The following is a 26154-nucleotide window of genomic DNA, read 5'->3' as shown; positions in this document are numbered from 1 at the left end:
CGCCACGGCTCACGTAGCGTATGCTATTACGGTGTAAACAAACAGCTGTGGCAGGAATTAGGAAGTAGCACGGAAGTGGTGTGACTGGTGTATCTGGCAGCGCATCTACAGGGTTTTCAATCACTGTCGTGTACACAGCAGTACGTGTGTGAACGCAGAACAAAAAGTGAGAACGCAATGACACTTTGTCGTTTGCTGTTCTGACCGTTAGAGTAAACCTGCCCCCGGAATGGCTGGGTAACGTTGAGGTCGTCTCCCTACTGGTCAAACCCTGGTACTGCAAGCTGGGCTGGGCCAAGAACAGCGTACTATGATAGGAGCCAACCAATCATATCAACGCTCAAGGGGGTACTACCCGGACGACTTCGTCGAGCAACTTCCATTGAAGTGAATAGCGGGGGGCGGGGCTATCGCTCCTCAATCCGCTCTCTAGATATAATATATTATAACTCTATATGGTGTAAACGTGGCCGTAAACAGTGCAGAAAAGTATGTATCTGAAAACATTTGAGACAAACGGCTGGGCTGGAGAGCTCAGTGTGTCCCTTTATTAGATCCCATAGTCCGAGAGGACGGGGTATGGTCCGTTGCATCTGTGATTGGTTGACCAGCGGTTTTCATTTTGCAAATTAGCTGGCCATGTTTTCCATTACTTTAAAACATGTTGCAGACAAACACTTGTCATATCAGTCCAAACTTGTTGTAAACAAACTTGTTCAGTAACAGCCGATCCACACACACACACACACACACACACACACACACACACACACACACACACACACACACACACACACACACACACACACACACACACACACACACACACACACACACACACACACACACACACACACACACACACACCATGTTGCATCAGAATGTCAATGTCACCATGGTGTGACGCTGTAGTATCATCAAGTAGGGCGCTAATTTACGACAAAGAAAGTTGAAATGACCCCTGAGGTCAAAGGTTTATACACAACTCAGCCCTGGACTGGTGCTGCTGCTTATCATATCGTTATCTCGGTATGAACATGTGCAGTATTTTTTCAAAATAAGCGTGAAACTGTTTATTACTATTACTATTAATTACTATTATTATTTATTTTGAAGAATGCTTAGTTTTCATCGTTGCTACACTTAGAAATAAGTGTGGGAATCCAATAGCACTTATAATTATGAGTGATATTGACTTTTTTTTAATAATGCTTAGTTTTCGATTTTGCAACACTCTAATTTCTCTAATTTCACACACTTGTGAGCTTGTAGATTGGCTATTTTTAAAATAGGGATCCTGGGGGTTCAAGTGGTTGACAAAAGTGCAATTTGAAGTATTTTCAAAGTATTTTGGCAACTATATTTGTCACAATGACCGTGACATGTAATTTCCCATAATGGTCCCATCGCTATAGTCACCATGGCGCTATCTTAGCCTAGCGGTGGGGGGCGGGGCCTGGGCCACGCGGCTCTGGAACAGCGTGATGCGATCCAGCAGAGTGAGGGGGATGTCTCTGATGACCAGCGGCAGGTCTTCGTGCTGCAGCGGATAGATGACCACGCTGAGAGCTGCCCGCTCCGTTGAGAACCTGCAGGGAGAGACAGGAACAAACAAGAGACCTCAATAGCCCCTAGGAGTGCTTCCACTGCAAAATGACTTGGTTCAGAACTAGGGATGTCCCAATTTCTTTGCTTCCGATCCGATCCCGATACCTCAATTTCTGTGTTAGAAATGTGTTAGTTACTGATCCCGATACCTCAATTTCTGTGTTAGAAATGTGTTAGTTACTGATCCCGATACCTCAATTTCTGTGTTAGAAATGTGTTAGTTACCGATACCGAATACCGATACCAGTGTCGTGATTTCATGTTGTGTTTATAGCTATCTAGCTATATATCTCGTGTTGTGTTTATAGTAGACTCCTCACTCAAATGTGCACTTGCAGTTTGGGGCAACTCCAAAGCAAACTCCACATGCCCCAACATTTTATTTACCTGCCATAGTGTCAACCCCATTACCCCTGTGTCGGATCTGTGGTTACACTGGCATATTCACCGATACCGATATGACCCGATATGACAAATAAGGGCCGATCCGATACTTTTCCCCGATACCGATACAGTATCGGGACATCTCTATTCAGAACCCTAAAAGTTGGTTTGGAACTGGAACCAATTTTTTTTATAATACTTGTTCTTGCCATGAACTGGAAAACAAAGTGGGCGTGTCACCATTCTACAGGATGGAAGATGTGGATGTGATATAAACAATGGCAAAAGAAAGTGAAAAATCATCATTAAAAAAAGAAGAGAATCTGTAACTGCCATTGATGATCGAATTTCCCCCGTGAAATAGACGGTCGTAATTGGACACAGTGCTGGGCAGGTCTGGAATCGAACTTGAAACAACTGGAGATTCCAACTCCCCAGGAGGGCCCTCTAACCATTCAGCTATGCCGCCCCAATTACATAAACGCCATAAACCATAAACGACAAGACGTTTTATTGCCAATTATGGACCAGATGCTACGGTCTACAAGACGTGTTCTTTTGGAGAAAAATAATAATATATATATATATATATATTTTTATATATATATATTCTCTTTTTTGTCTCCACCAGGCCGAAGGCATGTGGGGAGAGTATGTTTTGCACTCCGTCCGTCCGTGTGTCCGTCCGTGTGTCCGTCCGTCCGTGAGCAGCTAATCTCGGCCACCGTTAACCCGGTCGATGCCAAATTTTGCACACACACTCCCTGGATGCCAACGATGAACCTCTGCCCCAAACTTTCCAGAACGGCCTGTTATAGCGCCACCAGGAGGCCGCTTTGTGCAAAACAAGTTTTTGCACAGTACACCTACAGATTTTGTCCAAACATCACGCAAATTGGTACACAGTCTCTCTAGAGCCATTCAACGAAACCGGTCTTTCAGATTTCTCACACTCCATCCTGATTGGTTAAGATTGGCTTCCAAAGTTCACAGGAGTGCTCAGTTTCAAACAAAATGCTGCAAATCATGAACACATTGCGTGATTTCCGTGAAATTGTGCACCCACATTCCCACTAGGCCGAGGACGAAATGCCACATGAACAATTTCAACTCAGACTCAAGGTGGCGCTATAACTGGCCGAAAAGTGTTTTTACCTCTAATTTACTTTTGTTGCCCTTTTATCCAACCACCAGATGAAGGCAAGCTGCAATGTCCTACATTCCTATCCTGGTGGAGACCTGTGCCCAGAAGGGCACTTTTTCTAGTGTTATTATTATTTTTGAAAATATTTATTTCAGAAAACTGGAGGATTTAGAAGATTAGTTTTTTTAATTTTGAGGTCAGGCCTAAATGGGTTAGGGTGGATGTTTACGGTGATCTCTCGCTCTTGAAAAATATACCTTGGGTTTATGTTTTGTGTGTAAACATAGCGATAATAGCGATTCTCAAAGAAGTTGTTTCCCAAACTCCACCTCCAGTCGCTGAGGGAGCGCTTCCAATATGATCACCCCTCAAACCTCATTTGTTCTCCACCGTGCGAAGGTGTTGCACGCAGAGAGAATGGCAGAGAACATGTGAGCTTGTATGTCAGCTGTTTTCTGCGTGCAATACTGTTGGCAGGGTGAAGTTATATATGTCTCACTAGGGTGTGTCTCTGCGTCTCACTGTCCAACACACAAGAGGAGGTTGAATGAACTGAAACCAAGTGCAAGACAGGTTTGGGGATTGTTGATTACATGAAACCGGCACCTGCATGTGTGCAGCCTCAATGTTCGTAATACAAGAAACCCATCAGTGGAAACACAGGCCGGTTCGTGGCTGGTTCCATGAAAGCATCAACATTAAAAGAAGTACCAACGTTATGTTTGGTGGAAAAGGGGCCTCACACACACACACACACACACACACACACTGACCTGTCCAGTAATACTCTCTGTAGTGTGCGACATGCTGCCAGGGTTCCGCCCATGAACATGTGGCACACGGTGACGGCGTGGCAGCGGGACATGAAGGTCTCCGTGGCGATGGGGTCAAACGTGCCGCAGCGTGACACCACACAGACACGCTGCAGCTGGGGGCAACACGAGAGGGCTTCGAAGAACGACGCGTTGGCATTCAGGTGCGGCTGCTCCAGCCTGCACATACACACACACACACACACACACAGGTTTGTATTACTATACTCGTAAGGACATGTACATTATAGAGCGTCATGACGACGCCAGGCCCAGGAAATAGTTCCCAATTACTCAACAAAGTGGATCGTCGCCCACAGCCACGATACTAGAGGGTTACTCATCACTCGAATGAAATTGAGCCAGCAGGCTCACCTGGAGCCTACTGCATAATGGCTGCGAGTAGGAGACACAGAAGTGAAATTACTGCAGCCGAAGCGAAAACATTGTGAAACAGACTTCCATGGACAGTTAAGACTGATATGAGTTTAGGGGACTTACGTGGCCGGTTAAGACTGAGGTTAGGGTTAGATTTAGTGTTAGTAATAGTCCGACAATGCAACCAACGCCACGTCGGACGTCTCCGTGTTTCCTAATCACAGCCAGTCGGCTCCCGGTGAGCCTGCTGGCTCGTTTGCATTTGAGTGATAAGTAACCTAATGGTGATTATAGGTCATACGAATCCGTTGAGAGGGAGCGACAACAATGCTCTGGTAACACGCACCTATAGAACAAAAGTGGGTAAATTATCGTTCTACTGCACTGCCACCAAAGTGTGGAATGCCCTGACACCATGTCTTTAAAGATTTGGATCACTGGCTTCCTTCAAAACTTCCTGAAAATCCATCTTTCCAAATTGGGAGGAAAATCTCACTTCTCTCATAGAAAGGTGATGGCATGCACCACTGCCTAGAATGTGGATAATACACAGTGATGAAGCCATGAAAATTACATACCAGAACAAGGTCTTTTTTTATCCCACCACAAATGAAAGTGTATGTCTGTGATCTGGCTGCAGTCTGGCTGTGATCTATCTGCACTCTAGCTGTGATCTGACTGTGATCTTGCTGTGATCTGGCTGTGATCTGGCTATTATCTGGCTGTGATCTGGCTATTATCTGGCTGTGATCTGGCTATTATCTGTCTGTGATCTGTCTGTGCTTTTGTTCAAATAGCATGCAAATGCATTCTAACCTGAGCTCCCGCAGTTGTGTGCAGTGTCTGAGTGTGTCCAGCAGAGCGGCGTTGTAGCCCATGGCCTTTAGGGAGCCCAGGTTGGCGAGGGATAATGTGCGTAGGTCCTTGCAGCCCATAGCCAGCTGTAGCAGCCCTGTCCCTTTAAGTATCCCCGGCAGACCTGCCAGTGTCAGGCGACGCAAGCGGGGCAACGCCTCCAGCGCCGCGACATGCACGTCCCCGACTCCTCTGGCCCACATGCACACGCCACGCGGCTCGGTGCACGCGCGCGTGCACGGCTCAAGACGCGGCAGGACAGAGACGAAACCGGGGCAGATGATCTCCAGGGTCTCCAGCGAAGGGCAGCCGCTGACGAGCTGCACCAGGCCCGAGGAGGTGCCGTCACTGGCTAAGGAGGCGTCCAACTCCGGCCTGTAAGTAGATACCATTTCTTACTTCCCGATACTGATAACCCAAAACGTATCTTTCTTGGGTTACTTGGGTTAAAAGATATAGAGATAGATAGCTTTATTGTCATTCAGCAGATACATAAAATGCATAAGAGAACGAAATGTCGTTTCACTGGCTTTTAGTATGCTAGTTAAAAGAGAGCTAAAATACTATTAAAATCTAAAATCCACTTTTAAAAACAAATAAACAAGTTACATCAAATATAATGTAAAGAGTACAGTAAGAGTATAAACAGCAGTGCAACATCAACTGAAGCATTACAAAAATATTACAGTAAATTAAATATCATCATGCGATTCATTAATTATGTGGTATCAGAATGACACAGACAATGCTGATCCCAGCAATTCAGGCAGCAGTATCGGCAGCTTTTCCCATATGCCGGTATCGGTTTTGGGACAACTCTCTACCTGTAAGTCTGGACTCCCACGCGGGCCGGCTTCTTCAGCCCCAGCAGCAGCGACGAGGGCGAGGTAGCGTGTGCAGGGTGGTGGGGGTGGGCGTCGGAGCCGTCGGACACGGCGCAGGCGGGCAGCGCCAGCGAGCGCAGGTGTCTCAGCCTGGACAGGCTGGCACACAGGTGCGCCTCTCCTCCGCCGAGTCCGGGCGTGCCGCCGTCGTGGTGGTAGTGCGTGTGCATGAGGTTGAGGTGTCGGAGGTTGCAGCAGTTGAGCGCCAGGCGGCTCACGGTCCCGGCGGACAGCTGATCCTCCCCGCCGCCCCCGCGCATCCCTCCGCCGCCGCCGCCGCTGCTGCACTCTGGGTAAGGGCTGTGGCTGATCCCGCTCAGGTTGAGGCTGACCAGCCTCGTGGCGTCCTTGACCCCGCCCTCCAGCAGCGACTGGAAGAGCTGTGTGCGTAGCGCCGGGGAGCGACTGAAGCTCAGGTGCTTGGGGCTGTTGCCCTGCGGGGTAATTAACAGAAAATACATTTTCTGATTTAAAAAATAAATAAATAATTCAACCAGTCAGGAGACAGTACCTATTTCTCAGCTTCAATGTTCAATTTTGTCTGCTCATTTCTTTGTGTCATCACTTGCAATTCCATCATGACTGAGTTCTCTATCCTGATTGGATAAAATTGGTATCCCGATCTGAAAAATACATTTTCTTTTTCTTTATGAAAGAGCTGGAGAGACATGTTGGCTCCTGTGAGTCTTGTTACTGAACAAACACTCTATAGATAACAGGTGGTCCATGGACCATTGGTGGTCCGTGAAGGTATTGTATGTGGTCCCTGGCCATGCAAAGTTGCGAAACAGAGTGCACTAAATGACCCTGGTGATGTATGACGACAAGTCAATGTCACACGAAAGAAGTACAAAAACGGGCAGGTGCCGAGCGGCAAGTAGTATACGCTCGGAGACTCTCGCACACGGTGGGCTCCGATGCTGTGACAAGTGCCTTTATTTGCACAAATAGGTGACTGTAACTGACACGTCAATGTTGTCATTTACTGGAAAGACAACATTTACTGTCAAGAACTTTCCTGTACAATCCCACACACTGTACGGGATTGACTGGTTGAGTCACCATTATTAGGAAATGTATAATGGCTGTTAAGGGCAACACAACAGTGGTCCCCAGGTTGATTCTCAGGCAGGGTGGTGGTCCCTGGTTCATAATCAGTTGACCAACAGTAGTGGTAGAATTCAACAGCTTCATCTCAGCCACCGCAGCGGGGCCACTGAGCGGTGCCACAGATATCTTGTCTCCGCCTACAGGAAATAGGTTGGCTGCGACCAGGGGACCCGTCTCTGAATGTGTCTAATAGAGTTTAATGATTACTATCACAATATATATAGTAATTTAGAAAACAAAGAAAATACTTTTATTGCGCTGTTTTGTAGCAAAGGTTTGCTAAATCTAACGTGGGAAAACATATGGGAAAGGTCTTTTTTTGTACGGTTTGTAATTCTTTTGCCTGGATCCCCAATGCCTCCCTCTCTTCTTCCCTTTCTTTTTTTTCTTGGAATAACGACACACGATTCTTTCTTTTTTTTTATCCCACGTTTTTTAAACCCTTTTTTTTGTCTATTATCTAATGTATTGTCCAATTATGGATGGACGAGATCATGATCAAAATTGGGGATGTATTATGTGATCTAGACATGTCCTCTCATCAGGGAGAGAGGAGAGGGAACTGTCAGTAGATAAGGTCTCTAACCACATTCCGTGGGGCAATAAATAGGCTGCATGCAACTCCAGTGGGGTTGGGTGGTAGGCTACCTTCCTGTAGAGTGTGGGGTGTTTTACGATACCTACAGAGGAAGGGGTGCTGACTCACTGAGTACACACATGTTGATAGCAGGGGAGCAATGGATGAAGTACCATTTCAATTCCTGTAATGTGGGTCAATGTGTGTTCTAAAGTCCATACTTAGATATTGGGTTACCAAACAGTTTATAATAATATCTAAGGGTCGACCAGTTTAAGCTAGTCTGAAGTAGCAGCTAGCTTTACACCACAGGAAGTGTGGTGGAAGCTGGTTGACAGGCATGGGCTTACAACCACCTCTCTCAGGCAAAGAAGGAGCAGTCTGGGCTTTCGATTGGCTGACAACTTTTCCAGGGAGGTGGGACCTCAGTAGGGCCTGCTGTATTCATGTGTGTAAACCAACAGTGGGTTAGATTCAAGGAGAAGATCATGAGAGCAACAGGCGAGAGGCCAATGGTGAATATACTAATGTGCATTATTAATAACATGTTGTGTTGTAATGTGTTTAGATTGTAACAGAGTATGTATTGTGCCTCTTGTTTTGTCTCCCAAATCAGATTTAAAACCATAGGTTACTACATAGGAATACCATAGAGGTTAACATATGTTTCATAGAGGTAACATAGGTAAATACCAACCAGGTGGTGTTGAACTAATCTGTAATAAGGTGCAGCTAAGTTGTACCAGATCGAGAGAGCGAAGAATGGCTCTCAAGTGGCCGGTCTGGGCCAGCTTAGAATGTTTCAATGAAAGCTGAACTCCCATAGGTTAGGGGCAGACTATTAGGCAAAGTTCCAGAGTACTGTATCCATCCTGTGTCGGGGGAGGGGGAAACAAACAGTGTGTATGTGTGTGTGTTTATGTGTAAGAACGAGTGAATAAAACCATATAAAAAGCATGCGTTTGTAAAGAGAAGCGATTATTGGAACGTTTTAGTTCAGTCTATGCGTGTTGAATCTTAGTTAAAGTCTTGCCGTCGGATACTCGGTTAATCTCTCGAAATCCGAACATCTAATGTAATCATGGGTGCTACACTTCCTCTGCCAACCTGGGGGTGCAGCGGACTGACCTTATGCTTCCTTCTATGCATGAGGAGTCCAAGCTAGTTCTTTTCACCTGACCAGGGGGAGTTTCCCCAGCCGGACGTAGCGCGTGGAAGGAACACGTTATTCCGATATAATTAATTTTTCAGAAACCTCTTGGGATTTAGAATATTGGTTTAGAACAGTTGTTCAAAAAAAATAGCAGATATACAAACTCACAGTGCGTCAGTTCGTGCCACGCTGCAAGCTTGTACATCTGCTATCTTTGAACATTTTTAACACAAATAATGTGTTCTGGGGGTCCATGGCACAAAAGCATTTTCAGATGGGGCGGTCGACCGTAGCCATCCACGGCCATATATAAATTTGAGGGTCCTTGGTACGAAAAAGTTTGAGAAACACTGGTTTAGCACTGCAGGCATTTTGTAGAATCGATTCAATCTGCCTCAGATTAAAACCGGGAAAGCATCCGTGTCATTTTAGATTTTTGCGTTGGCTATTCAAAAACACAAGATATAAAAGCTCATAGCGAGCTTGTAGATCTGTTATTTTAGAAACATCTTAAACATCAAATCCTTGAATATAAATATATTTTAAAGTGATTAGTTTTAACTCAAATCTTTGCTTCTGGGGGTCCCTGGAACAAAATATTTTGAGATGGGGGAGTCGGTAGCCAAATACTTAGGGGTCCTTGACATGAAAAGGTTTGAAAACACTTACGTAGAAGCAGGTTTTTCAGAAAACTTTTAGGATTTATAAGACATTTAGTCAGCCTCAGGTTTTTAAGGGTTTTAATTATACAGGTCTCCTACCTCTAGGGCACGCTCTAGGGACCGAGGGTCCAACCAGGTGCGAGGAAGCTGCAAGGCCTCCAGGTCACCATGGTGCCCCAGGCTCTGGGCCAATGAGGCGGAGGCAGACCAGTGGGCGGGGTTGGGACCGGGGATGGACACCAGGAAGACCCGGAGGTGCTCCGGAACACGGACACTGAACACAGCCAGGTAGAGGAGCAGCAACGTCTGGTTGACCTGGCAACAGGAAATAACAAGTTACACACGTCAGTGTTGATTTTGACAGATTTTTTCTTTTTTAGTTCTAGTCTAGTCTTTAGAATAAAATGTAATTCAGTTTGACATATTCTAGTCATCTGAAGTCCTATAATGCTATAGAGCATCGCAGTCCCTCCCCCTTTCAGAACAACGAGTGGCCCAGGAAATGAATCCCAATGCATTTTTTCCATAGGCATTTCAAAACTTATTTATTTAAAGAGCTTTAAAGAGCACACAATATTTTGGACCAAACAAATAATTACAAAGAAGAAAAACAACAAAAAAAGTGTTGTAACCTGCCGTTTTTTTCTACTTTCTAATTATTTGTTTGGCCCGAAATTTTTTGTTTGTTGTCATGATTTGTCACGACTAGAGTTGGCTTCGTACGACGTTTAAAAGGTCTTTAAATAAATACGTTTTGAAATGCCTATGGGATAAATGCATTGGGAATCATTTCCTGGGCCACTCGTTGTTCTGAAAGGGGGAGGGACTGCGACGCTCTATTACGTCTTGGTTTTGTTTTTATCATGTTTTTTTCACGGTTGTCCTCTGATCCGGAAGCCCAAATGAACTCACAGGTTGCGGAAGAGCACCCTCTATCGCAAACCACTGAAAACACCGATTGATCCATTGTCCTCAATGGCAGTGAAGCGTTGGATTTTAAATCAGGTCTATAGACGTCAATGGCAGTCAATGAGTTGAGCAAAATACTTCACACCACCTATGAGGATACCTGGCTCCTCTTCCAACATCATGTCCCCTCCCACTTACACAGTACCTCAAATCTGGTGACGACATCCACCTTGAGGTCCCAAAAACGAAAGAATACCAAAACACTCACCCCAAACAGTCGCCTCAGCACAAATCAGTCGCCCTTAGTATATGAATAAGGTTAGGTTTAGGCAGAGTTTTACTGATGTTAACATCAGTAAAACTCTGCCTAAACCTAACCTTATTCCTAACCGTAACCACAGACAGTAAAACTTTGCTTAACCCTGAACTTATTTGTAATCTTAAAGATTTTCTTTTTTTGCGGCTTACGCCTTTTATTGTTTTTTTGAAGGGACAGACAGTAGGCTGACAGGAAACGGGAGAGAGATGGGAGGATGACATGCAGTAAAGGCCGTGTCGGGCTCGGGAGTCGAACCCGCGGCACACTGCGACTGGATTACCAGTCGGGTGCCCAGACGGTTACGCCACCGCCTGGGCCTTATTTGTAATCTTAACAAACAAATACAAGAATACAAGCGTGCAGTCGGCAGAAACAAATGTAGGCTAGTGTGTTTTTGGTTGAGCCTTACAGTTACCAGACCAAGTATTGTACCTAGTATCTCAAAACCCACCTCTTCAATATGGCTTTTGCCAGCTCCTAATAAAGTTGTTTTTCTTTTGTTGTTTTCTCCTCCACCCCCATGTAAAGTGTCTTTGTGTACTTAGAAAAGCACTATATACATTTGAGATATTATTATTATTATTGTTATAAATCACCTCTCCTGGGGCCAATCTAGCACTGAACTCCTCCAACTGTTGGTAATGTGGCACGCTACTCTGGCCCACCATCAACTGGCAGCACACGCTGGCGCCCTCTCTGGTCACCTCTGGTATATCAAACTGCAGGGCCAGCCTATGAGCAGAAATACACAACAAGGGAGACACATCACTGAAGAATACGAGACACACACTGAATACGAGACACACTTTTCCCACTGTCAGCAGACAGTGGGGAAAAAAAAGAACAGACCACAGAAACTCTCATTAAAAGCCAAACAGACATACAGTAGATCACGGAACTCTCGAACGGAAATAAATATAAAGTCTTGAGGGGAGAATACATTGTACACAAGGGAGAGGAGGTGATCGCCCCAGCCTCTTTGTGCAAATAATCCCCTTCCGATTAACCTTCGGCCCCAACCTGTGCATACTGTATATTTCATGTTTAGAGGAAATGTATATATTGCTTTCAATTATTATTGTTATATCACTTACTGTTACTGTGTTAACTTATTATTCATGTCATGTGTGAGTGGATAGGACCCGAATGGAAACAAGGCTGCAAGGTCTTTCTTCGGTGAGATCCTTTTTTGGACAAAGATGCCTGACTGTACATTGTGCTGTTTGCATTTATGTTGCCTAATAAAATATTCAATCAATCAATCAGTCAATTGTTCAGAGGATGCTTCTGAACAATGTATTCTATATTTCTAGTGAATTTGACTACTTCAAATACTCTTAAATCTTTATATAACCAATGACTGAAAATTGTCGATCTACAATCTCACAACACGTCACAGTGCGACGCGTTGAGCGCTTGTAGATCGGTGGCAAATGACTGAAATCAGTCGTGGGCGACTGACTGACTGACAGAGAACGTTTAACTCCACGAGGTCCTGCTCTCACCTGCGTAGCTGGGCACAGCACGGCACCACGCCGTAGCTGGGTGTGAGGAGGGTCTGCCGCAGGTCCGACAGGCGACTCAGCGAGTCGACCGCCTCGGAGCCCAGCTGCGCGGCGTTGAAGCCCGGCGCCACGTCGAAGGCCAGCGACCTGAGGAGGCTCAGGGAGGAGAGGAGGCGCGAGAGTCGCAGGGAGGTGAGGCGGCAGCCGCCCAGGTCCAGGCGCGTCACCGTCCGGCAACGGACCAGATGCTCCATGGTGGAGCCCGACAGCCAATAGCAGCCGTTCAGGCTGAGGGACTGCACGTGATTGGCCAGCTGCTTCAATATCTGCCGCACGGACAGGTCACTGGCCTGGAGGGGGGAGGAAAATATGTTATGATTATATGTAATGATGTTAGTTCAGAGACTGGATATATGAAAGAAAAAAAGTTTCAATTGTGGTGAAAATAGGGCTGACACAATCATGACATTTTGATTAAAATTAGCTGTCGTTACAAATAACTGCAATATGTGATTATTTGATTAACGTCTTGAGTTCGATGAATTTTCACTGTGGAACAGAGTCAAACGACATGTAATGCCTCAACTCCTACAATTCCAAGTGCTTGTCATTATGATTATTTTGGGATGTCACGGTCTGAAAGGTTTGGGAACCCTTTATGGAGATGATTCAGATAATTAAGTAATTGAGGTCGGGTGACTGTGGCAGGAGGCCTATATAAGGTGTTGTTTATTTCACTGTGCAAGTGTGCAGTGACAGGAGGTCTAGGAAGTGTCATTTGTGCTACCGTGTAGTGCTCAGACAGACAGACGTGCGTCAGCAGGGTCTTGTCGCGACAGAGCGCGTGCAGCTTGCGGCAGACGCGCGCCACGTTGAGCAGCAGGTCTCCCACGGGGACGTGATGCAGGATGCACAGCAGGATCTCATCGGACAAACCCGACATTCCCACTGAGGCCGAGGCCATCACGTCCTCGTCACCCACAGCCTGGAGGGGGCAGAGAGAACATAACACATACAAAGCAAAGGTAAATAATAATACAATACATACAATTAGATGTACCGTCCGATACCATTTCTTTCCTTCCCGATGAGTCCGATATCTACAACTTGTGTATGTGTCGATACAGAGTGCCGATCCGATACCATACCAGTGTGTAATTGAGACGAAGCTGGGACAAGTGGTTCTCAAAGTGGGGTTCAGGGACAATCTGGATTTGCTGAGGGGATTCCAAATGGACGGCTTACAGGTCTGTAACTCTCAAGTTATGTGGGTCATTGAAATTAAAAGGTTTGAGAACCACTGATATAGGAATGAATACAAATTGCATTAGTAAGTGCTAAAGTTAGTAAAACAATAATGTAAATAATGTAAATAGCATAGTAAGAGTATAAAACAGCCCTGCAACATCAACTGAAGCATTCAAAATATGACTGTAAATGAAATCATGTGATAAATGACATGGTATCGTAATGGCATAGACAGGCATACTCACCGATAACAAAAGGCAGTATCGTCAGCTTTTCCGATAGTGGTATTCATTCACACTTTGATTGAATTGATTGATTGAATACTTTTTTATTTAGACTCGCTTTCCACATCAAATTCAAATCCCCCTTTCTGCCTTTTAATTTTAATGTTTACTTGTCTTATAGCTTTAACTAAGTTATCTTAATGAAGTTGTTTATTTTATTTCTCCGGTTATTTTGGCCTGTTTTTTCAGGCCAGTTTTGAAAGAAACCAGTGATACATCCTTTAATTCAGTGGTTCCCAAACTTTTTCATGTCCATGACCCCCAAATTGACACTAATGAGCATGTGGACCCCCATTTGAAAAGATATGCCAGAGACCCCCATAAGAGAAGATATTTACGGTTCTAGCAGTGATTCTCAACGCGTTTAATTTCAAGGACCCCCGGTTTGACACATTAGTCTACGGACCCCCATTTAATGGCATTTCTATCTCTGGGACCCCCAATTTATATTGTAAAATCAATGTAAATTTTACTCTGAGAGTGTACAAATGGAACCAAATCCATCTGGTTCCATTTGTACACTCTACTGGCCTTGTGACCGTTGAGCAAGGCACCCTATGATTTCCCTAGCCCCTTTCGGAACCCTCGTTTTCTTTTCTGAATTTTGTACGGGGTAACCTAGGGTCCCTCGTAGCTTATTCCACCCTCCATAGGACGCAGATTTACCCACTGTCTTTTCACGGAGACCTGCTCGGTCACTTGAGTGTTGGTGAGATGTTTCAAAGATGCATACAACAGCTTTAGGAGACAGCCGCAACGTGTGCAAAACGGCATTAACCGCCGTTGACGTTTTTGTTTTTTTTGTTTTGCTTCGCTGAAATTCTCTCTCCTCTCTCTTCCTTGACTTCCTTATTGTCTTCGCATTGTACCGCCTCCCGAGTGGCGACTGGCTAGCTGCACGTCCTAGTTACTGCCTCTGATTGGCCGACCGCGTGCATGCAGGATGTTTATAATGCTGTTGTGTCGTGGGAGGCGGGACATGGGAAGTGAGGAAAAGAGAATTTCAGCGAAGCAAAACTTTAAAAAAAGATTAAAAATACTTAACGGCGGTTAATGCCGTTTCGCACACGTTGCGGCAGTCTCCTAAAGCTGTTGTATGTATCTTTGAAACATCTCACCAACACTCAAGCGACCGAGCAGGTCTCCGTAAACAGACAGTGGGTAAATCTGCGTCCTATGGAGGGTGGAATAAGCTACGAGGGACCCTAGGGTACCGCCGTACAAAACCGAGGGTCCCGAAAGGGGCTATGATTTCCCCTATATTGTTGGTTTTGTTTTCCCTTCATTTGTATTATAAATAATGCTAATGTTTGTTAACATAATATATTTGCTTTGCATTAAAGGCAGGGTAAGTGATTTTCTTTTGTTAAATAGCTCTATATTCTGATCGTGCTCATTACTATAGACTATGAGTCTCCATGTCTCTCCAGACTGAACTTCTGTCAGCTACCTGAAAATGTATTTTCTGTTTAGCAAAGAGAAACATGGAGACTCCTGTTACTGAACAAACACCATAGCAATGGCTATCAGAATATAGTGCTTCAACCTTTGAACAAAAACGTTTTGTTTTATCCAAAAATATCACTTATTCTACCTTTATATGTGTTTTATAAATAAACAAAGCTGTGGCATGATACTAAGTTGTGTGCAGCACAATAGCCTAATTTGGTTGAATGGGGACAATATACAGTACCATAACCATAGCATCACTTTGTTAATTAAACACGTACAATAATCACACTTTTCATTAAACTCTTGCCATACAATTTCCATAGGCTGTCATCATAATAACTAGGTCTAGCTAAAATAGCTACAGTTTACAATTAGCTAAACAAAGGTAGCTGGGGAACACAACGTTATAAGTCAATTTAATGTGGTCTAACCTGTTCAATTTGATAGTCCATGTCCTCTACTATTCCTGCTATAGATGTACTCATAGTTGTTAATGTTTTAAAGTTCTATGTGAGGCTACAGTTATGATGACAGGAGAAAAGCTGCATTGATCTTCAACTGAAACAGCTTTCTACTGGGAGGAAATAGGAATCCAATCGGCACTCAGCCACGGAACACTACCGGAACTATTTGCCAGACGGACACGTTTCCTGTTACAGTGTTGCCAGATTTCGGTTGAGATCTAAAATAAAAGGATTTAAGAGATAAATATATAAACAAAAATAAGCAAAAGAATTATCATGAATGCCATGTTTCTTTTGCTTGCTGTTCTAATCTGTTTTGATTTGATTTTTTTAGTTATCTTGAACAGAAAAAGTACAAATAACAGTACATCAACACAATAACAATCACACTATTATTTTGTTCAAGAAGGGACAGAGAAGCAATGCTTATAGCCTATTGTCCGGCCCCCTTCTTACCTTTACATATATTGTAAAACAATATATTATAATAGATTTTTTTTTAATTATATAATAATAATAAATAACATACAGTAATTGTAAATACATCATATTGAAAGTAATAATTGAAGTGATAATCTATAGTAAAGAGTAAAAAGACATCACAGAGTAAAACTAATCCTAGTCAATCAGCTGTTCATAATTTTGCAGGAATGTTTCATTCAACATTTTCGGCTCTGGTCTATCAGAGCCCCCTTGTGGTCTCCTGATTGATTGTTCAGAATTTAGAGAATATATTCTATTCATATATACTATAAGGTTCAGAACGATTTATAAAGAAAGCAGTGAGTTTTTATTGGCCTAATGTATTGTCTATAGTGCTTTAACCTTTGAAGAAATAATCCAAATATATCACTTATTCTACCTTGGCTTTATGTTTATAAATACATTATAAATGTATTGAATACTGTGCCAATAATCAAAACAAGCTGTGGCATGATACTTATGTGCAGCACAATAGCCAATTTATAAATTACACACATTAAATAAATTCATGAATCCACTGCTGTCGGTATCAAGCTTTTATGACTGTGACGAATGTCAATTTGGAATCGATTCAGAATCATGAAAACCCCCATGTCACATTCTACATAAAGTATATAAGGCTAAGAGGGGTTGTCAGACTACAGTGGAAGATTGGGAGAGTGCAGTCGAGTACAATGGGAAGTGCATTCCCTAGTTTGAGCCAGAAGGGAGAAGTTTGGCACGTGGCATGTTGTCCGGGCATTTTAGTGATTGTACTTCCAGCTTCCCTGGCTCAGCTGGCTGGTTGCTTTGAAGGCCAGCATCAAGAGTATTGTACTCAGGGCAGGAATAGAGGGAGCGGAATTTTTTGGCTGTGGTCTGGATCAATTTGGAGAGGCTTAAGTGTGCATGTCGGTAGACCAGTAAGGAGTTAGTTTGAAATGTCTTTTGAGTCTAAGGTTTGGGATCCCCTGCCACAGAGTGACTCATGTGGTTTAGTTGACCAGGGTTAGCCCTGTACTCGCCAGCCTCTACAACATCATTGGCAATTTCATTTCTGTTGTGGCATGAAAACCCAGAATTATGGTACACTGAAAAATGAGAACCTCAAGTTCTTGATTCCTCAAAGAACCCGAGGCTGTTTCAGGTGGACAACAACCTTGATCAAGACATGGATGTCAAGAGAACAGGTGTAGTACAATAATGTAGCAAGAGTAAAGATCAAGGAGAGAAATTTGTTTTCAGACATGTGCACTTTTATTGGGCTCTTACAGGTCAGTGTAGACTAGAGGGGGCAACAAAGCCCCCACGAACAAACTTTTACACCTTCATACAAAAAAGGCAAAAGCTCGTCTTTTTGCATAATGACAAACAAACAGGACCCCAAGTATATATCATTTAAGGCTGAAAGTACAAAAACAAGTTTCAGATAATTTACACATTAAGCAATACTACAGATGTCTGTTGGGCAGCACACCCACCAGTGACTACACCTTCATAGAGGCAAATAAGGTGGTGAACAAACAGACAGACATCTGGAATGACCTACACAAACAAATGACATGTTTCACACACAAACCACCCGGTTCACTCCGGCCAGTTAACTTCTGCAAAAGTTCCCACCATCATGGGTGGGGGTCATGGTACCATAGCCGTAGTGGTGAGGGGAGGGAGGGTGAGGAAGAGGAGTGTTGTACAGGCTCTGCACACGCCAGTGTTGTTGGTGGTGTGCCAAGGTTATGTGTGCAGACGCAGAGCTGTATCAAGATTTGTAGAGGGGTGCAAGGGTTTTTGTTTAACAGTTCGTTTAGAAGCACTTCCTGTGGACGATGCTGGGGCCAGACTCGTCATACTCCTGCTTGCTGATCCACATCTGCTGGAAGGTGGACAGAGAGGCCAGGATGGAGCCTCCGATCCAGACAGAGTATTTCCTCTCTGGGGGAGCGATGATCTGGAAAAGGAGAGATGGATCATGAGTCAATTTGTTTTGAATTAAGACAAATGCAAGAGTTCCCAAACTTCAGTGCCAAAACCCCCCAAAATAAGTAGGCATTATGATCAGTTATTTCACAAAGTTTGCCTCTTGGTATTAAAAAGGTGAAGTCATTCAATTGTGACTTGGAAGTGTGCAAATACCATGTTGTTTATCATTTAGTGAGAAAACAATGTTTCACATTAAGCCAATCTGGTACTGCATTGACTTGTACCATCCAGCAGGTGGCAGCAGTTGTCAAAGCTTTTGCCACAATACACAATTAGCCCTGTGCTAAGGACAAGGTTTTACCTTTATCTTCATGGTGGTGGGGGCCAGGGATGTGATCTCCTTCTGCATACGGTCAGCGATGCCAGGGTACATGGTGGTACCACCGGAGAGCACTGTGTTGGCATAGAGGTCCTTACGGATGTCCACGTCGCACTTCATGATGCTGTTGAAGGTAGTCTCATGGATACCACAAGATTCCATGCCTACACATAGGAAGAGACAAGTCAGTCATTTAGATACCAATTAAAATAAATGCATATACTAGAAGCAGTCAACATTTGGTGACAGAAGACATGCAGGTTTCTATGAAATCCAAATGACTGGACTCAGACCGTTTTCCCTGAGGTGACTCACCAAGGAATGAGGGCTGGAAGAGGGCCTCTGGACAACGGAACCTCTCGTTGCCGATGGTGATGACCTGTCCGTCGGGCAGCTCGTAGCTCTTCTCCAGGGAGGAAGACGAGGACGCGGTGCCCATTTCCTGCTCAAAGTCCAGTGCAACATAGCACAGTTTCTCCTTGATGTCACGCACAATCTCACGCTCGGCTGTTGGGAAGAGGAGAATTGAGATTAGTCAAAAGTATATACACACACAAGTCATATTTTTGAAGTTACCCAAGGCGTTTGCTGGTTTCAATGTGTGGTTGAGGATTTGCTAGTGTCAATGTGTGGTTGAGGATTTACTAGTGTTACGGAATTTGTACTGACCAGTGGTGGTGAAGCTGTAGCCCCTCTCGGTAAGGATCTTCATGAGGTAGTCTGTGAGGTCGCGTCCAGCCAGGTCCAACCTGAGGATGGCGTGGGGCAGGGCGTAGCCCTCGTAGATGGGCACTGTGTGGGTCACACCGTCACCGGAGTCCATGACGATACCGGTGGTACGACCGGAGGCGTACAGGGACAGAACAGCCTGGATGGCCACGTACATGGCAGGGGTGTTGAAGGTCTCAAACATGATCTGAATGAAGACAGGGTTGGGTGGGTTAGATTATGTGTCTCACAATGAATGAACATTGCACTAGGCCAGTGGTTCTCAAGCCCCTGATAACAGAGTGTACATAAATGAAAGAACCAATCAGAATTACTCAATTTGAGAACCACTGCTCTATAACACATTAAATAATCTGAGGTCAATCATGCAGAATTGAATCACAGTAGTTCGTTTTAGCTTGTTCAGTTTAGAACAGAACACATGTCATGCCAGAAGAGCAGTAAAGTACCCTTGAAACTGATTTTAGTAGTTCACATCAATTATTTTGTCTTGTTACAGAACACTGGTGCAGTTAGCAGCCAACTGCTACTCGAGTGGCTTATCAAACAAGACCTATATCTGCTGGCTACAACAGCCCATTCTCCAACAAGCAATATTTTACTACAGTCTAAGTGCACACAGAGGAGGCAGAAACCTGAAGCTTCCATAAAGAGGGAAAATCAGCTTGGGAAAGAAGAGACCTGGAGTGTGATGAACAGGAGGAAAAGAGGACAAGAGGACAGATTGAGGAACAAAACTAGACCTGGGCATTGAGCTGGTCATCATAATCATTTCCATATTGTAAATGTTTGCGTTTCCAGAAATGGCTGAGCTATAAGCTTAGAAAGTTGTAAACTTTCCAATAGTCAGGTTTTATTTCTTACCTGGGTCATCTTCTCCCTGTTGGCCTTGGGGTTGAGGGGGGCCTCCGTGAGCAGGACGGGGTGCTCCTCGGGGGCCACACGCAGCTCATTGTAGAAGGTGTGATGCCAGATCTTCTCCATGTCGTCCCAGTTGGTGACAATGCCGTGCTCGATGGGGTACTTCAAAGTCAGGATACCCCTCTTGCTCTGGGCCTCGTCACCCACATAGCTGTCCTTCTGCCCCATGCCCACCATCACACCCTGGAGGAGGAAAGAAGATTTAATTTAACTTGTCAATTCATGGCATGCCCTACTTGATCATACTACAGCATCACAAAAGCAGATCGGCAAGTTCAAAAAAGCTTGCTGATCCACTTTGCCATTTTAGAAGTAAGTTGCCAAGTTAATTCAAATAGCCAATCTACAAGCCCACATGTCACCCCTACGATGAGTTCTGAGCTTGTAGGTCGATTTTAGACATTTGTCACAAGACCAAGTATATAGGCTTAAGTACAAGTACAAATGCACATTATGAAATGTTGCAAAGAATTACAAGACTTCAATGGTCAAGTAAATAAGATATTTCTAGCAAACCAATTTTTACCCATTAGTATAGTGTTGTGTACCTGATGTCTGGGACGTCCAACGATGGAGGGGAACACAGCACGGGGTGCATCATCTCCAGCAAAGCCAGCTTTGCACATACCAGATCCGTTGTCAACAACGAGGGCAGCGATTTCATCTTCCATGATGTCTGCATAACATGGGGAGAGAACAGGGAAAATAAGGTAAACAGAATAATTGACAAACTGAAAGTGTTCTGCCTGCTCTGTGTTAAACACATCTAAAAACATAGTGATTCTCATCCCATCTGTAATGAAGTACACTCCTTGCAGTTACAGAGAAGGGACACTGGGTGTCGCAGTTGCGCAAGTTCCAGTGTGGAAATCTATAGCTTTGAAACAAAGGCATTCTCTCTTCTCTGTCTCGCCATGGCCATATAAGGCAATAGTGAGTGCAGCTTAGGGATGATGACGGCGTCCCGGGCCGGCACGACACGGTCCGGTGTGGTGAGAACAACACAGGACTGTCAAACAGACAGCCACTCCCTCCTTTAACTATACTAACGTAATTAAGCTGCCACGGCGCGTCAGGACTCAGCGATTAAACGGCAGCCAACAAGAGGGATGGAAAGAAAGACAACTTTTAAGGCAGGGCTACTTAAACTACAGTCTAAAAGTCAGAATATTTTTTACAAAAGGTGACAATGCAAACCTCAGTTAACGCACCGAAGTTATGACGTGTTGCGTTGCATGAATAATACTAGTTGAGATAGGATTAAGGATTGCACATTTAATTTCTAGTAATAGCAAAATTATTCAGTGAAACCTTTGAGAAAACTAGGTTTGTACAACGGGACAGAACATTTATATCATTTACAAATCGTGCTGCAGACTAAAAGCTGTGAGTTCGCATCATGACACCTGAGATGCAGTCAACAACCATCAGCTGATTCCATTCATTGAATCATTCATTAACCAGTGGTTGCCAAATTGGAGAAATTTAGCAACCAGGCCTAGAACAACAAGCTCTAAAGAAGCTACATTAATAAATCTATACATGATCGGCCATTTGAATACAGGTTTTAGTTATTTCAACCTCACAACGCGTAGGATGATGACACCCAAAAAAACGCAACTACAAATACAGGAGACTTTACAGAAAAGCAAGTCCAAAGTCGCTTCTAATAGGCAGACATGGCAACGACGACTCATTCACCAAAAGCCTCAAAACTTAAGATAAGTTAGTTTTTTGCATCAAGTAAAAGGATGTCTTCACATAACTGATGATATTTGACTCATCGCAACGGCACCACTGAAGTTACTTTAAGTTACATCTTAAAACGGTAGACTAGCGAGAGGAAAAGTAAGGCTGCACAAACTAAAAGATCTATTCCAATTTCAAAATGTTGGCTCATTTGAAACAAACATTGATGTGTAATAATGCTCCCTCAAATCTTCCGTTGTTAGTATCTTACCTTTGTTGTGTGGAGGGTTATCGGCTCAGGTAGAACGGTGGTGTTGGTCAGTGCAATAAGTCCGCCTGTGTGCTGATCGGATGTCAGTAGAAGTGACTGCAACCTAAACCGGTGAGGACGGAGGTTTTATTGGCGCTGCGTGCCCGTATGCCGCAACCCCCCATTCCATAAAAGGACATCTTTCCTCACAGCGCCACCCCATTGGTCCGGTGGCATCCACAAGGTGTGGCCAATACCCAACCCACACCCCACCATGCATTCTGATTCTGTGTCTGTCTGGTCTGGCTGGCTGGCTATGCTAACTAACAAGATGCAATTATACAAACTAAAGCCAGTTCTTAATTTCAACCTTTTGTTATTTAATTTCAATGACCTTTAGTTTGATATGCATTGATTAGGCCCAGTGGTGGTAGGGTACAGTACATGTTTGACTTAAATAAAAGTATCAATACTGCAATTATGTACATACTCTGTTACAAGTGCAGATTTAAAATAACTACTTGGGTAAAAATGGTATCAGCATCAAAATATCAAAGTACAGAAATAGGCCTACTCATTGAAACATTTGAAAATAGTCAATCTACAAGCTCACCATACATTGCAGTAAAGTAAAAAGAATACCTACAATTTGTACTTAACCTTCATTCTTAACCTTGTTTCATTAAAAAGGATAACACTGAGGGCCCCATTATTTGATTGCCATATTTCTTCTATTGTTTAATCTCAGTTGTCCCTGGCATAAAATCTATTTAGGTGGGGGGGTGTCTGTGGCCAAACTCATATACATTTGGGGGTCCTTGACTTGAAAAAGTTTGAGAACCACTGCATCACAGACACAGTAGGCCTATACACTCTCTGAGGAGTACTGGGGATTTTCTACTGTGTAGCACTAGCCACACTGCTGCCTTAAATGCACTCATGACTGGAAGATGTCAGCAGTAAAGCAATGGCCTGATGAGAAAACGTTGATGGAAAACTTGGGGGCATTCGTCACGGGACTTAATGGGATTAATTCCTGGCATTGTACTTAATTATTTTGTGTGCAGGTCCTATAAAGCCTGCTGAGCTGGCTCACTCAGTTATACATAAACCGCTTATACACACAGTCAGTCATCATAGTTGATGCATATAAGACCAATGATGTCTGTTTTTATATCCTAACCTAAGCTATTCTGTAAGGCAGTGGTTCTCAAACTTTTTCATGATCAAGGACCCCCCTACGCATCCCCATCTGAAAATAATTAGTGCCAGCCAGTGAACCCCATACGAGATTTGTGTTTAAATGTTTCAAAAATATAACATAACCTATATCCTAACCCTAGGCTGTGTTATTGTTAAAGTGGCAGATTTGCATGTGCGACGCGTTGTGATCTTGTAGCTCAGCATTTTCTTAAATAGCCGGTGTATACAGTAGGGGTTAAAGTGAGTTTAACTTATTTTTATTAACATATTTCTTTATAGGGACCCCCTTTACCCCCATGAATGACCACTGAGGGAACCAATTCTGAAAAGAAGATCTCTATAGGCCTACTCATTAACCACTCGTCTTAAAGGAGTAGTTCACCCTCAAACATACTTCTTTTCTATCAATTATTACACCCCCCATAAGCCTTGATTTCATGGAGATTGTTTAGTTTTTTGTCACGTTCCTGAGCCAATCATTTGATTTAGGGGCGGCTGTGGCTCAGGAGTTAGAGCAGGTTGTCCAATGATCCCTGGCTCGGCGGTTCGAATCCCGGCTCCTCCTGTCCACATGTCGAAGTGTCCTTGGGCAAGACACTGAACCCCACATTGCCTCCAATGAGTTGGTCGGTGTGAGCTTGCCACCATTGGTGTGTGAATGTGGGAAGTGAGGACGCTGTTCGCCAGCTTCACCTCTCAATGTATGAATGAACCATTGTAAAGCTTTGAGCACTTGGAAAAGCGCTATAAAAACGCAATTCATTATTATGACCGGGTCACTCAGTATGAGACTGTTTGAGTCTCCTATACTGAATTCAAGGCTTCATGCAGTGCGTAATTGATAGCAAATTAGTAAGCAAAGCAAAGCAAAGTTACTATATTTACCCAGGGTAACTGGACTAAGCTCAAGAACTTGTTTACAGCCAGGCCCTGCTCATAGAACATTTTATGGTAGGGGTTCAATGCCTTGCTCAAGGGCACTTCAGCAGTGGTAATTTTAACGTGCCGGTCCGGGGATACGAACTAGCGACCTTCCGATATCAAGACCGCTCCGCAAACCGTTCGGCCACCGCTGTCCCCTAGTAATGTTTGAACTACTCCTTTAAGCCCTGATCCTAGTATGTACTTATAGTGAAAATAGGTCAAAGCAGGCCCTTGTAGATCAGATATTTTCATTATACATGCCCGATGGCTGTTGGGAAGAATGGGAACGCATGCATGCACCTCTGGTTATGCAGTAGCCTACCGGTGTACCTGTTGTACTGGTTATTATCAGACAAAGTACTGTGGTACCCATTTGTCAGAGCTACTTAATGCAGTATCACTCCCTCGGGACCAGCTTAGTTATACTATATTTTGAAGTCGATCTGTCAGATGGTTCTGGGTTTTATTACCATACAACTGAGGGAGATCTAATGTATAGCCTATAAAACAATTAGAATTGTGCATTTGCTGTCAGAAATAGTTGTGCTGCTGTGTTTTCTGTGTTTGCAGTTTGCACATTGTTGTACTTCTCCCAGCAGATATGGGATTGTTTTTGTCATTAGTCACATTTTCAAACTCTCCTTGGGTGATTGTAATCTGCGGGAATTATGTCTTGTCTCTGATGTCTTTATACAGTGGACTGGTTGTTAGGAAATGTAGTTCAGTTTCCACTTAATTTTGAGTGCAGTGCATATAGTCTGTCTTCTCAAGGGAGCAAGACTGTGCTCACTGAGTCTGTACCTATACAGTAGTCAAGATCTTTCTTTGTTTTGGGTCAGTCACAGTGCTCAGGTATTCTGCCACGGTGTATTCTCTGCATTCTAGTTTGCTCTGCTTTTGGGTTGCTTCTTTCAAATGTGTCAGATAGCTTTCCTTTTGTTGTTTTATAGTTTGGTTTAGTCCAGTGAGTTCTATCTGGCGGCTCTGCTTGTGTTTGTTCAGACACATGCGCGCACATACGCACGCACACACGCACACACACACACACACACACACACACACACACACACACACACACACACACACACACACACACACACACACACACACACACACACACACACACACACACACACACACACACACACATTTAATGTATTTATAGATGGAAAACAAAGTTACTTTAAACTTCTTTTGAAACAAAAAAAAAGAAAATCTTTGAATAATGTTGAATTCTTTAACACAAATCTACTGGGGTCCCTGGGCTGGCACAAAACATTTTCAGAGTGGTGTCCGCGGCCAAATAGGCCTACATTTTGGAGGCCCTCCCCTGGCCCTTGACAGTTTGAAAACTACAGGAAGCAAGTCCAAATAAACAATTACCCAAAAAACCACAACCCACAAAGTATAAATATTACAAGCAACTTTACAGAAGAATGAACAAGCCCAAAGTCGCTTATAATAAGCAGACATGGCAACACTGTTTGTGGGGGCAAATCCATGTGTGTGATGAAAGGCAGGTTTACAGTAATCAGAAGCTCATTAAGTGTGCGGTCTGTCAGATATGAGGTGATGATTACAGTCCTGTTATCTTGCCCACCGAGAGAGAGCAGTGTGTTAACACATTCACACCTCCCCGCTCTGCATACCAGCCAGCCAAGACACGCATCCCCCCCCCCCCCCCCCCTCCCACACAGACACACACACACACACACACACACACGTTGGTATGTGCCAGTCAAGCTCGCTGGCCTGAGGTTACAGTTACAGCCAACTTTTTACCAGGCTGTAAACCTCACTGCCGTCAACACCTATATCGTCTCATTGTGGGTCTCAAACCTTTCAGGCCGTGACCTCCCAAAATAATGTGAACTGGGGACACCCTCAAAATAATTATATTTGAACTAGGGAGTAGGGACCCCCTAG

The 26154-nt window shown here is 44.0% G+C and overlaps 2 protein-coding genes across 2 annotated transcripts; both read right to left on the bottom strand.

Moving 5' to 3' along the window:
• Positions 1–736: 736 nt before the first annotated feature.
• fbxl18 (F-box and leucine-rich repeat protein 18) lies at positions 737–15853 on the bottom strand. Its single transcript, XM_083765466.1, has 9 exons — positions 15716–15853; positions 13088–13285; positions 12301–12650; positions 11392–11527; positions 9667–9882; positions 6006–6499; positions 5143–5556; positions 3910–4128; positions 737–1589 (listed from the first exon to the last, which is right to left on the bottom strand). Exons 1-9 carry the CDS (start codon positions 15767–15769, stop codon positions 1427–1429), a joined length of 2244 nt encoding a protein of 747 aa, XP_083621592.1. The 5' UTR covers positions 15770–15853; the 3' UTR covers positions 737–1426.
• Positions 15854–17444: 1591 nt separating this feature from the next.
• Positions 17445–22234, bottom strand: actb1 (actin, beta 1). The gene is made up of 7 exons (XM_083765878.1): positions 22123–22234; positions 20711–20838; positions 20106–20345; positions 19182–19428; positions 18828–19019; positions 18495–18676; positions 17445–18161 (listed from the first exon to the last, which is right to left on the bottom strand). The coding sequence occupies exons 2-7, from the start codon at positions 20831–20833 to the stop codon at positions 18018–18020; spliced, it is 1128 nt and encodes a 375-aa protein (XP_083622004.1). The 5' UTR covers positions 20834–20838; positions 22123–22234; the 3' UTR covers positions 17445–18017.
• Positions 22235–26154: the final 3920 nt, after the last annotated feature.

This window comes from Protomyctophum parallelum, assembly GCF_964188405.1.
Source record: "Protomyctophum parallelum genome assembly, chromosome: 5".
NCBI classification, from domain to species: Eukaryota; Metazoa; Chordata; class Actinopteri; order Myctophiformes; family Myctophidae; genus Protomyctophum; species Protomyctophum parallelum.
This window is presented reverse-complemented; position numbering and strand designations above follow the sequence as displayed.

What these genes read in the sequence shown, in the direction of transcription:
- fbxl18 (XM_083765466.1), bottom strand. Translation starts at nt 15,769, where the DNA reads ATGAGTACATCTATAGCAGGAATAGTAGAGGACATGGACTATCAAATT. An exon ending in TGCTGTGCCCAGCTACGCAG is followed by an intron (nt 11,528 to 12,300) that starts GTGAGAGCAGGA and finishes TTCTGCTCATAG; the next exon opens with GCTGGCCCTGCAGTTTGATA. An exon ending in CAGAGAGTATTACTGGACAG is followed by an intron (nt 1,590 to 3,909) that starts GTCAGTGTGTGT and finishes CTCTCCCTGCAG; the next exon opens with GTTCTCAACGGAGCGGGCAG.
- actb1 (XM_083765878.1), bottom strand. Translation starts at nt 20,833, where the DNA reads ATGGAAGATGAAATCGCTGCCCTCGTTGTTGACAACGGATCTGGTATG. An exon ending in CTACAGCTTCACCACCACTG is followed by an intron (nt 19,020 to 19,181) that starts GTCAGTACAAAT and finishes TCTTCCCAACAG; the next exon opens with CCGAGCGTGAGATTGTGCGT. An exon ending in CTTCCAGCCCTCATTCCTTG is followed by an intron (nt 18,677 to 18,827) that starts GTGAGTCACCTC and finishes TCCTATGTGTAG; the next exon opens with GCATGGAATCTTGTGGTATC.